Consider the following 14,103-nt stretch of genomic DNA (forward strand, 5'->3'; position numbering starts at 1 on the left):
ATATGCACCCCTATGTTCGTAGCAGTATAATTCACCATAGCTAAGATTTGGAACAGCCTAAGTGCCCATCAGCAGATGAGTGGATTAGAAAATGTGGTACATCTATACTCTGGTTTCTCTTCAGATCACATAAATCTTTCACCTTTTACTAAAAAATGTGGTACATCTACACAATGGAATGCTACACTGCTATAAAAAAGAAAAAATTTATTACCATTTGCAACAGTATGGATAGAATTTGGAGAGCATTATGCTAAGCAAAATAAGCCAGTCAGAGAAAGATAAATATCACATGAGCTCACTCGTCTGGAATATAATGAACAACATAAACTGATGAACAAAAACATATCCAGAGACAGAGAAGCATCCATCAGACCTTCAAACCTCAGAGGGAAGGTAAGGGAGAGTTGGGGTAAAGGGGAGAGATCAACCAAAGGACTTATATGCATGCATATAAGTCTAACCAATGGACACAGACACTAGGGGGATGAGGGCATGAATGGAGGGGTAGGGGACAATGGGGGGATAAGGACACATATGTAATACCTTAATCAATAAAGAAAAAAATAATAAAAAATATTGCAAATAATAAGTTAAGTTAGAAATGTCTCTGGTCAATATACAAAATTAAATTGTATTTCTATATATTAGCCACAAACAATTAGAAATTTAAATCAACAAAATACAATCATTATAATAGCATCAAAAATACTAAATACTCAGAAATAGATTTAACAACTTTGTTGAAAAAGCTGTTAAGAAAAAGGCACTCTCGCCGAGACCAGTTTGGCTCAATGGATAGAGCGTCGGCTTGGGGACTGAAGGGTCCCGGGTTCGATTCCGGTCAAGGGCATGTACCTTGGTTGCGGGCATATCCCCAGTAGGAGGTGTGCAAGAGGCAGCTGATCGATGACTCTCTCTCATCAATGTTTCTAACTCTCTCTCTCTCTCTTCCTCTCTGTACAAAATCAATAAAATATATATTTTAAAAAAAAAAGGCACTCTCGTACAGCACTGCCCCTTAAGCCATGCTGCCTGATTTCCAACCTAGCACTCCACTAAAACACTATTATTAAAACCATCAATGAACATCATGTCACTAAAACTAATAGATGTTTCCCTGTCCTCATTTTAATTGATCTCTCAGGAGCATTCAACTCTGGTAACGCTCTCTTCTTCCTTTGTTTCCAAGATACCAGACTCCCCTAGTTATCCTTCTACTTAGCTAGCTTCATGTTCTGTCTCCTTTGTGGTTCTCTCCTGGCTACTAAATACTCAAGTTCTTCAAGGCCCAAACTTAAATACTCTTTTCTTTTTACTCTATATTTTCCTACTAGATAACATCATCCATAGCCTCATTTAACTTACCACCTACCTAGAAATGACCCACAAATGTATACCTTAGGCTCTGAACCATTCAGGAAAATTATTACTTTAAAAAAACATTCTGAAGTCTTTTTTTTTTTTAATCCTCACCCAAGGATATTTTTCCATTGATTTTTAGAAAGAGTGGAAGTGAGCCGAAACCAGTTTGGCTTAGTGGATAGAGCGTCGGCCTGTGGACTGAAAGGTCCCAGGTTCAATTCCTGTCAAGGGCATGTACCTTGGTTTCGGGCACATTCCCAGTAGGGGGTGTGCAAGAGGCAGCTGATCGATGATTCTCTCTCATCGATGTTTCTAATTCTCTATCCCTCTCTCTTCCTCTCTGTAAAAAATAAATAAAATATATATTTAAAAAAAGAAAAAAAATAGAAAGAGTGGAAGTGAGAGGGATAGACAAAGATAAATATCGATGTGAGAGAAACACATCAATTGGTTGCCTTCTGCATGAGCCCCAACCACATCCCCAGCCTGGGAGGAGCCTGCAACCAAGGTACATGACCTGGACAGGATCAATCCCTGGACCTTTCGGTACTCAGGCAGAGGAGCCAAACTGGAGAGGGCACAGTCTGAATTCTTAATTTCATTTTAATTCCGAAGACATATATGAAAAAAATGGTAAGTGAAAAGAATCTAAATCTAATTAACAGTTTAGGATTATTCTAAGGAAGAATGGAAGTCCTTACTATGGCTTCAATTTCAATATATGCTAATGAGGAAGGTGAGTATAAGTAAGCCCATACTGTAGGACTGCCCAAAAAAAGGTGACCAACCACCAAACTACCATGTTGTTAGTAGTACTGAAAGGTGATAAATATCCTGTTTCCCCGAAAATAAGACAGTGTCTTATATTAATTTTTGCTCCCAAAGATGCGCTAGGTCTTATTTTCAGGGGATGTCTTATTTTTCTTTTTTTTCCCCCAATATATTTTATTGATTTTGTACAGAGAGGAAGAGAGAAAGAGAGAGAGAGAGAGAGAGAGAGAGAGAGAGAGAGAGAGAGAGAGAGAGAGAGAGCCAGAAACATCCATGAGAGAGAGTCATCGACCAGCTGCCTCTTGCATACCCCCTATTGGGGATATGCCCGCAACCAAGGCACATGCCCTTGACCAGAATCGAACCCGGGTCCCTTCAGTCCCCAAGCCAACGCTCTATCCATTGAGCCAAACCAGTTTCGGCAAGGGATGTCTTATTTTTCCATGAAGAAGAATACGGTACACATTTACTGTTAAATGAAAATAAAGGAAATTTATTACCTGTATACGGTAAGGTAGTAAGATAGTTGTCAACACAAACCAGACAAACTGAATCCTACAGTATCAAGAATTTACTCATTTATTCAATGACAATCATGTCATCATCTTTTCTGGAACATCATTATAACAATCCAATTCCTGAATTTTCTGGTGAATTTCTTATGACTCCATTTCTTTCAGAATCAGTGGACCAAATCTCTCATGTTTAGCCTGGGGGGGGGGGGGGCTTATTTTCGGGGGGATGCCTTATATTTCACTCAGAAGGAAACCTGTAAGTAGATCTTATTTTCAGAGGATGTCTTATTTTCGGGGAAACACGGTAGCAGAAGAACTCCAACTAGTAAGTAAGACAAGGTCAGAAGAGTCAGGTGAGTGGTACCAGCATGATCCTATCTTTGGGAAAAGATTCCAGCCAGGAGGTGGACCTCTGTGGTCCAATTTCTAAGAGCAAGAACTAGAAAAGTGTAGGTTTAAGGCAGTTTAGTCCTACTGGGTGAAACAAAATGTTAAATCAGAAATCAAGACTGAAATTCAGTCACCTAAACTGGGCACTCTAAATGAGGAAAAGCAGAGGGGATGCTCACGGTGGCCATTAATGTTCAGGATTCACACTGAGTAGCCAAACATCTAGCTTAGAACATCAAATTTCCAAAACCTGAGGCAAATGGAGTGGCCAATATCCTGCCTGCCATATATATATATAATACATACTAAATTATTGTCTACCATGCAATATCCCATAGAAATGTCATTTATTGCCGAGACCAGTTTGGCTCAATGGATAGAGCGTCGGCTTGGGGACTGAAGGGACCCGGGTTCGATTCCAGTCAAGGGCATGTACCTTTGTTGCGGGCATATCCCCAGTAGGGGGTGTGCAAGAGGCAGCTGATCGATGACTCTCTCTCATCGATGTTTCTGGCTTTCTATCTCTCTCCCTTCCTCTCTGTACAAAATCAATAAAATATATTTTTTTTAAAAAAGAAAAAAAAAAGAAATGTCATTTATTATTAATACTGAAAAATAATTATTGAATATAAATAAATTAGGATTGAATAACATTCACATGGGAGTTCTGAAGGAACTCAAATATGAAAATATCAAACTACAAGCTAAAATATATAATAGCCACTGAGAGAATTCAATAATTTTTCAGTTATTCCTAAAAGAAGGCTCCAGGGGATCTCTAGGAACTATAAACCAGTGAGTAAACAAAAAACATTTCTCATCACAAGTTGAAGATTATTTCATATTAAAAAATAATTTCTAGTCATAAAATTTTATGCAAAGGGAATTCATGCTTCCATAGTTCTTCTGGAGAACAAACATTATGGTGCATTTGAGCTAACATACTGCATGCAGATCATATTTTTTTCATTTCCAAAATGAAAATCTGCAAATGATTAAAGATAAAGACAACTAGAATAATCACTCTCTAAAAATGATACAATAAAAACATTAATTATCTTCTTAGTAAAATAAAGCCAAGAGAAGATGTTACATGTTAATAAAATCATACAGGGTATTGATAACATGAACATAGAATTCTTCAGTAAAACAAAAAGAAATTCCTTAATACTACTCAGAGAAGGTGGTCTGAGAAAAAATAAGAATTAAATTTATAAAATATGTGATAATATAGGGAATTCATTACTCCAATTATCCCAGCTAAGAATGAAAATATAAGCTTATTTCAGAAGTAGAAGGTAAGTGAAGGAACAATCTATCTATCCAGGGTGGTCTGACCCTTCACTGGCATTTCAGACCTCTAAAACAGGAGATGCTACATTCTATGCAACAATACAGGCTGAGCACAACCCTCCATCCCTCTCTGCCAACATGCCAGATACGTGCACAAAGCTCTTGGACTCTCCAGTCCAGACCAACTATTAAATGAAAACCATGCAGAGACCTCTGTCAACACCAAATCAAACTGTGCTTGACCAACAAAATCATGAAATACAATAAATTGGTTGTTGTTTTCATACCAAATTTTGTGTGTCAGAAGCCCCAAGAACACCCACAGTGATTCACTAGGCCTCACAAAACTCAGCATATAGTCAAATTCATGGCTAAAATTTCTTACAGCAAAATACTACAAAGTGGAATAAGCAAAAGGAACAGACATATGGCAGAGTCCAGAGGAAAACAATGTCAACTTCTAAGAGCCCTCTCCCAGTGAAGTTGCTCAAGATGCACTTGAATCCTAAAATGGCACTGAACTGTGACAACCTACGTGAAGTGTTGTCTACTGGAGAAGCTCATTGAAGGCAGTGCCCAAGGGCTTTAATGGAGGCTAGTCACTTAGGTACCCTCTGCCAGACTCCGAGAAAAGCAGGTGCTCATATATATATCACTAGAGGCCTGGTGCATGAAAATCATGCATGGGTGCAGTTCCTAGGCCTGGCCTGCAATTGAAGCACAAGTGTCTGGTATGGAAGGGGAGGTTCCAGCTGACTTCTGGGCCCTGGGCAGCACCTGGGGCCCCAGGACCCCACACACCCCCTTCTGCCTGAGCCACGGCCCCCACGTCCCCATGTGGAGATGCAGTGAGCACAGCAGTCACCATGGGAGAGTGTGGGGGCTTCCACGGCACACGTGCCCTGGTGTCCTGGGGGAGGGTAGCAGGTGGAATGACATCCCGAATTCTCACCACATGTCTGTCCCCCATCTCCAGGTAGCCGGTGAGAGGTCACAGCCCCCACACCCTCCCACAGGTGCCAACAGAGGTTGGCCGCTGCCCCCTGGTGGTCAGCACATGTCATAGTGAGCAATTAAACTCTGGGTCTCCCAGTTGAACTCCCCATCGAATGACCACTCAAGGGACAATTTGCATTATTAGGCTTTTTTTATATAGGATTTGTTTGCACAAATAATTTAAGCACAATGATCCACTCTGACCATTTAGGAAAAGTTTTAGATCTATATCACATGTGTCAAACACAAGGCCCGCGGGCCAAATCCGTCTCGCCAGGCCTTGCAATGTGGCCCGCACCGCGCTGTCATCACTGCACTCCACTGCGTTTCCATCACAATGACAGTTTATGACTGTTCAGTAAACCATTCGGCCCGCGATTTAGGCTGGATTTTAGATTTTGGCCCCTTCTCTGATTGAGTTCGACACCCCTAATCTATATAGAAAACTGTTTACCATTCACACTCACAGATGCCAGCCAAAGGCCATATTTTTAAGCATGTTTGTATCTAAGAAGAGCCAACTCAAATCTATATTAATTGCATTTTGCACATACAGTAAGAGGTAATTGAAACAACAGCCACATGTTATTGTCAAAAACAATGTATTGGGCTACACAAACCACTGGCTGGGACTGACCTAAATGGCATATTTTCTGTTCCTTGGGAAAAAATTAAATTAAAGGTAGTTAAAAGGAATCAGTGTGTAAAACAAATCACACTAAATAGTATTTATTTTTGAGATATGCATAATTGCAAACAACCACAGAGTAAACTTAATATCTGAAAATTAATGGTACATCTGAAGTCTCCTAAAGGTTGGCCTTGATAAGAATTACAGCACTTGAAAAGTAATAACCTAATGATAAGTTGCTACCAGGCAAAAGCAAACTAATGTGCAATGTTATAATGAATCTGTTAAGAATCAGATGATAAAACTTTAAATCTAATAAAGCTTGTCACCAAAAATTATGGTTATCATGAAAACTTATAGTCTGGGGGAAAATATTAACAAAATCAGTATTCTAGAATTTATCTAATTTTAATCACAAATTGGTATTGAAAACATTTAGTGTAAGGAGAAAAAGTCCACTTACATACTTGATCTAGAAATATTTACTCAAGTACTAACAGGAATTATATACTACTATATACAGTCAATCCTCATTATTTATAGATACTGTATTTGTTAATTTACCTACTCACTAAAATTAAATTTTAATTCCAAGATCAATACTCTAGGTTTTACGGTCTCACACACAGAAAAGTGGAAAATTTACATTGCTCAAAGAACAGATTTCTACCTGGCATAGACAAAATTTCTCCATCTCAAAAAAATTATAACTATGTATGGTAATGGGTATTAAATAGACATATTTTGGAGATTATTTTGTAATACATGCAAACATCGAATCATTATGCTATCCACCTAAAACCAATTTAATGTTATATGTCAATTATACCTCAATGAAAAAAATAAAAGGATGATAATTTTTCAATAGATATATAACCTAAACCAGTTTGTCATAGCTCTATGTAGACACAAGAAAAAGTTTTCATGAGAATCTCTTAGCCAGTGAGTGTTGTGTTCCCAACAGTGTTCTGCTTTTGAAATTAGAAATTAAGCTTTAAGGGGAAGTTTTAAAGGCAGTAGAACAGGAAATACAAATATCATTGAAAATAAGTTTATGAAGAAAGTCAGGAGCCTCTACAAACATTTCCATATTCACTTTGGATTTATTCCTAGCAAATGTCAAGAGTCTCCTGTGTAAAATTCCTCTGAGGGAAGAGATTCACTGCTAAATGATGTGGCTGTATTAGAAATCCAGATTAAATGGAGGCCAAGTTAATGGGCTTGCATTACAATTATTTCATTCCTTAATTAGATAAATGTGAAGTTCACAAATAATTATGTATTTGCGGGGAAAAAACTATATATTTTTTCTGTAAAGAAAGCAATATTTGAATTTTAACATGTTAAACACTCAGCCTGGTCTGTCTTCTGGACAAAAAGTATAGTGTCAGTCACTGTGATTGACATGGGGCTTAATGAGTTAATTCTGATTTGTGTTTTCTTTCTGTCATTTTTTCTCATGCATATGGAGCAAAATTTTTATACTATTACAGAAAATTTCATCAACAAATTGAAGGAAAAATCATATGCTTATAATAAATACAAAAAAGTATTTCATAAAAATTCAGTAATTCCTAATAAGAACACAGTGACTTAGTTACCAAATAAAAGTATTTAAACATAATAATTCTTAATAAAACATTAATACATAAAGAAATATTCTTTAGACTTTTCTAATTAAATGTCTGAGAAACTCTTAATAAAGCAAAATGCCTAAACTATGATATGGTTAGGCAGTGGGAATTGAGAAAGAAGGACAAATTTGAAATTTTCTACACATATATCTCAAACCTATGCCCCTTTACACACACACACACACACACACACACACACACACACACACGCAGAAGCATGCACATATCTATGTATACATTTACCTATACAAAAGCCATAAAATGATATGTATTCCCTTACAAACAACATATATAATATACATAATAATACATTTGTCTTTATTCTATGTTTACCTGTTTGGGCAATCGGAACAAGGAATTCTTATAGAAAATATCCTTAGCCTGGCTCCATGTACCATCGATGATGATGATTGTGGAAGGATAAGTAGGAGAATCTAATATAAACTCTTCCAAATTAGCAGCTTCAGCCCCTGGATATAATATTAATGTACCAGACTTCCGACAAACAGTTGAAAGTTCAGGATCTCTAAAAAAAAAAAAAAAAAAAAAAAAATGTTTTTTTAATCTTTATTACTTTGTGGGGTAACAAAAAGTTTTATTATTCTTATTGAAATTCATTCCAAAATATATATCAAAGCATTTTTGGACTGAAGATATATAAAAAGATAGCCTCCATCTACTCTACAGGAAACAAAACAAGCTTGAGGGGAAAGGAGACAAATTAAAGAGTCAATTAAAGACAATAAATGGCATCTTCAAACCAGTAAAAGGCATCTACAAAAATGTATGGCCAATTTCATATTTGACAATGTTCTTTGAGATTGGGATCAAGGTAAAGATGTTGGCTTTCACCCCCACTCCTAATAATGTTATACTGAAGGTCCCAATTATTGCAATAAGGCAAGGAAAAAAAGGCATAAAAATTTTGAAAGAAGTATAAACAACCCTATTTGCAATGCTAATGCCACTTACACAGAAAGTCCTAGAGAACCTACAAAACAATTTCTTCAACTAACAAATGAACTTACAAAGTCACTGCATATAGGGTTGATACACAAAACACAACTGTTAAAAAAAAAACAACACTAAAGAAACCCCAAAAGTTTTCTTATACAATAGAGGCAAAAAAGTTAAAAAAAAAATAAGTATTTTTAACTTCTATTTATAAAGGATACCAAAAGTAATGCCTCATAATCATTCCTCTATGCTTATATCACATATTCTAGGAAAAGTTTAAATTGATATTACCAGAGTAATATTAAATCAATAATTTTAATGAGCTTTAAAATCCATCAGTGAATAACAATTTACTGAGTAAGCACTATATTAGGCACCATGGAAAAAACTGAACTACTTAATATAATGGACTCAAAATGAGATAAGCTATTTGTAAAAGTGTCAAGCTTCTTATCCTCAAGCACATTCATAGAGGGGGTTACATAGCCAAAATGTCAGAGATGGTCCAATAGTTTCCATTTCTACCACCATAGGTGCTCATCACTTTTGCAATAAAATAACCTAGATTCAAGCTGAGAGATTATGTAGGATCCTATTCCACCTATATATCCACATCCACCCACGAATTATAGAGGAACTATCATAAAGAGCCTCTGTGTGAAAGAAGTGTCACAGTGTAAATGATGTTGCTGTTCCTCATGTGATAAGCTCTGGATCTTGCTTCCATTCCCAGCAAAACAGCAAAATTCCCAACAGCAGCACCGCGCACAGAGCAAATTTCTCCTCTGTGGGCAAGGCTATGCAAAAACTACAACACAAACCTCTATATGAGAAAGCGTGTCTAACAGTTTCAGAGAAAATAAAAATATTGTTATTTAAAGTTCTAATATGATGTTATTTTCACTATATGAAGCTAACTTATAAAGGAAGCTAAAATAATTAAGGAAAAAGCTTGGCCAATTCCCTGGGCTTCATGTTAGTACAAGTGTCACTTAGCATTTTTCTAAGTGACCTGAAAATGAAATCTCTATATTTTCATGAGAAATTAAAATTTCCATCAAAAGATATATTTAATTGTGTAGACAGAATCAAAGTAATTTGAAGGCTTTGTGAATGGGCAGAAAAGCAACACAGATGATTCAAAGGTATAAAAAGACTTGTATAAAATTTAAATATACTGTATATAGCATATAACATATATTTATAATTATTTATGTAATACAATATAAAATAAGATCCAAGAACATTATAGATCTGTCAATAAGATATCACCTAATGATAGCTGTACATAAAAATACTACAATACAAACTTCTATATGAGAAAAGTGTGTCTAAATAAGTTTCAGAGAAAAGAAAAATATTATTAAAGTTCTAATATGACGTTATTTTTAATATATGAAGCTAAATTATAAAGGAAGCTAAAATAATTAAGGAAAAAGCTTAATTAACATCAAAAAGAACATTTTTAAAATATTTTTTTATTTCAGAGGGGAAGGGAGAGGGATAAAGAGATAGAAACATCAATGAGAGAGAAACATCAGCTATTTCTTATACACCCCCTACTGGGGACTGAGCCCTCAACCCAAGCATGTGCCCTGACCAGGAACTGACCCATGATACCCTGGTTCACAGGTTGATGCTCAATCACTGAGCAGCATCTGCCAGGCAAAAAATAACAGTTTAAACAGGACAAGAGATTGTGTTTTATAGTTAAAAAAAGTAAATGATGTGCCTATAACTAGGATACTAAATATAGTTCTAATCACTGTATGTTAGAAAAGTCTTAATGAGCTAGAAATGGATAGATATGTATTTACTTATTTACATGTATCTCATACATAATGTAAAAAAATAAAAATATGGAACTAAACCATCTAAACTAAAATGAAATAAACAGTAAATATGTCTTTTGGTTCAATATATATTAATATGCAATTTGAATAATGCTATCATTCCTTTGTTTATTCCATTTTGGTCTGTTTTAGAGAAGTGTTTTTATATTTTGCTTTATCTTGTATAATTTTGAGAGAAAAGGCAGAATTTAATTTTTTTACCACTTCCATTGTACCACATTCTGGGTCTAAAGAGTAAGTTTAAAGAAATCATTTTTAAAGATCTATGGAGAAAAATCATTTTAAGTTGCCCTAAAAGTTAATTTACCTTTCTTCACTAAAACGACGACCAATCTTGACTTTACACTTGTCCTGGGGGAGGCATGCTGCTAGTAGAGGAACTGTCCGCAACACTTTGCTTTCCTTTAATTAAAAAATTAATTAAACTGTAGATTTTTACTTAGCCAAACACACTTTGAACATTTCACTCCTAACATTATACAGAATTTTCACAAGTCTTTTACTGCAGACCACAGTTTAATAAAAAGAACTACCATTTTTCTGCTTTATCTGTAGTAAATCTACTACAAGTATACATTTTTATTTTACTTGGTTATATTTAAAGGTTTATTGGTCAAAACAAGATAATATTAAATCATAGTTAAAATTGTGAAAAATATAAATTTGTGCTTAACTAAATTGAATCATTTATTCTGACAAACTTTTTATTCCTTTAGTAATTACCTGAAGATAACTGCCTAGATCTTTATGCTCAGAAAGCAAGGAAGATTTCAAAAAAACAAAATGATGGAGGATATCAATGACACATAGAAGCCAATCTTAAGAGCTCCCAATGGCCAAAATGGAACAATATGAGCAACAAAATAAGTTAACATAGCATTTGAATTATAACCCAAAGTATAAAATAGGAGTCCAGATTTATATAAGTAAATAAATGGAATAAAAGAAATAGGAGAATTCCAACTAATAATGTAAATACTTCCCACTGCAGGAGGTAGAACTTAATCTCTCCCTCCCACTTATGGGCTGAATTTATGGCCTTACTTCGAAAAATAGTGAGTATAGAAATGGAAGAAAAATATCTTTTAAAGTGGAAAAATCTGGGGACCATATTTATAAATCCCATTATCACAAGTGGTTTTTTTAATGTCCTAGCATCTAACACTAAAAAACCTTTCTTGTTGTCACAGGAATTCTATCCTTAATCCCAGCAGAGCCAGGTGATTAGCTATTCTGCATTAGCCTGCATTTATCTTGGTGATTTTGATCCATAGTGCTCAGTCATTCCTTGGCACCTCGGTTCCAACTGGGAATGTCATGCTTGATTGAATATATAACACAGCCCCTTTCTAATCAGTGTACCTACATACAATCCAATATTATCTTTATCAGTTTATATAATCCTGCTTATACAGATCCTTGCAGTGAATAATTTGATGATCTTTGTGTATGTAAAATAATGAAATATTATTTATTTTACTTTGGGAATATCATTTACCTAGCAAATTAATACACAAAACAATAATGTTACATATGAATTTACTAAAATAATTAAAAATAAATATTTATAATTATTTGTTAACACAAATAAAAAGTGTTGCATTTCTCCTCACCCCCCTATAGCTATGCTGGATCACAGCTGCAGACACAAGCCCATCTTCCACATGATGGGGTTTGTTAAAGTTGTCAAAACTAAGGCCTACTTCAAGAGATACTAAGTGAGATTTAGGACATGATGAGTGATTCCTGGATAAACTCGGTAATCTAGGATAAAAATAAATACAACACACCCAAATACAGGATGACAGTTCAGGTAACAAACAGACACATCATTTGTCAGACTGCTTATGCCTATCTGAAAGAAGATGTGATAGTTGTGTAGCTTATGCTCATAAACTCCCAAAGTATGGGGTGCAGGTTGGCCTGACAAATTATGCTGCAGCACATTGTACAGGCCTGCTGCTGGCCTGCAGGCTTCCCATAGGTTTTGCCTGGACAGGATCTGTGAGGGCTAAATGCAGGTGTCAGAGACGAATACAATGTGGAAAGCACTGATGGCAAACCTGGTGCCTTCTCCTGCTATTTTAGTGCAGAGCTTGCCAGAACTAATACTAGAAATAAAGTTTTGGATCCCTAAAGGAAGCTGTGGAAAGAGATTGGTCTATCCCTCTCAGTTCCAAATGATTCCCTGCTTATGATTTAGAGAGCAAAGAAATCAATGCACGAGTACATTAGAAGCACATCATGGGTCAGAACATTGCAGAATATAAGCATTATCTAATAGAAGAAGATGAAGATGCTTATAAGAAACAATTATCTCATACATAAAAAAACACATAACTCCAGACATGATGGAGGTGAAATATAAGAAAGTTCATGCTGCTATACAAGAGAAACCAGTCTATGAGAAGAAGCCTAAGAAAGAAGTTAAAAATAAGAGGTGGAACCGTCTCAAATGTCTCTTGCCCAGAAGAAAGATCAGGTAGCTCAGAAGAAGGCAAGCTTCCTCAGAACTCAGGAATGGGTTGCTAAGAGCTAATAAACCAAGTCATAATTTTCTATAAAGATTTTCAGATACAGACAATAATATATTTATTGATTAAACAGCAAAACAAAAGTACTATTGTAAAAGTATTCACCATTCTTCACCACCACACACACACACACACACACACACACACCTGTTGGGGACATTTTTGTGTGTATTTTCTCCCCTGGTTTCCTGAATTATTAAAATAATAAATTATTATCAAAAAATAAATTTAAAGATGCTGAGAGTAGCTAAATTCATCTACCTAATAAAAAGTAGAAAAAGAAAATAGGAAATTAAATATTTGCTGGGATTTTTTTCAAGAACGTAGCAAGCTGGGGTTCTAAGGAAACATGAAAACAGCAATTTGGAGCAGTTAATAATATAAATGCAACTCAGAGGAGACAGGTGAGAGAGGGCATTTTAGGACATTTTGTGTGTTTCATACTGTTTTCTTACCTCTAATCTAGATCATCAGTAGACTTTGACACACACTAAAATCACTTTTCAAACTTTTGACATTTACGTCAAATTGAAAAGTGCCAAAAATTTATAATATTCTCCAATTACTTCCCTATACCACTTCCAGAGGCAATCACTTTGTTTAAGTTATATCTTTTAGTATTGATCTCTATATTTCTAAATAATGTTTTGCTATGTTTTGCTGTCATATTAATAATTTATCAATTATCTACAAACTACCATTATCATCCTAATAGCTAACTTTAATGTATATAATCAAAATGCATTTTATAAATATATTACTACTAAAGGCCTGGTGCACAAAATTCATGCACGGGGTAAGGGGGTTTCTCTCAGCCCAGCTTGCACCTTCTCCAATTGGGACCCCTCGAGGGATGTCCAATAGTAAAATTGGGCCTAAATGGGCAGTCGGACATCCCTCTCACAATCCAGGACTGCTGGCTCCTAACTGCTCGCTTACCTGCCTTCCTGATTGCCCCAACCGCTTCTGCCTGCCAGCCTAATCACCCCCTCACCACTCCCCTGATAGCCTGATTGATGCCTAATTGCTGCCCTGCTAGCCTGTTTGCCCCAACTGCGCTCCCCTGTAGACCTGGTCCCCCCAATTGCTCTCCCCTGCAGGCCTGGGTCACCCCAAACTTCCCTCCTCTGCCGCCTGGTCCCCCCTAACTTCCCTCCCCTGCAG

General features: G+C 35.9%; 1 protein-coding gene and 1 pseudogene across 3 annotated transcripts in view; one reads left to right on the forward strand and one right to left on the reverse strand.

Moving 5' to 3' along the window:
• Nucleotides 1-14,103, reverse strand: part of DTWD2 (DTW domain containing 2) — a 51,695-nt gene that overhangs the window by 22,815 nt on the left and 14,777 nt on the right. For all 3 annotated transcript variants that reach the window (XM_036410580.2, XM_036410579.2, XM_045571863.1), the window contains exons 3-4: nucleotides 10,713-10,807; nucleotides 7,929-8,121 (exon numbers count right to left, since the gene is read on the reverse strand). In XM_036410580.2, the coding sequence (XP_036266473.1) occupies nucleotides 7,929-8,121; nucleotides 10,713-10,807 (288 nt within the window). The remainder of the gene's footprint in view (nucleotides 1-7,928; nucleotides 8,122-10,712; nucleotides 10,808-14,103) is intronic.
• LOC118703541 lies at nucleotides 12,073-13,017 on the forward strand (annotated as a pseudogene).

The sequence above is a fragment of the Pipistrellus kuhlii genome, unplaced genomic scaffold (assembly GCF_014108245.1).
Source record: "Pipistrellus kuhlii isolate mPipKuh1 unplaced genomic scaffold, mPipKuh1.p scaffold_m20_p_4, whole genome shotgun sequence".
NCBI classification, from domain to species: domain Eukaryota; kingdom Metazoa; phylum Chordata; class Mammalia; order Chiroptera; family Vespertilionidae; genus Pipistrellus; species Pipistrellus kuhlii.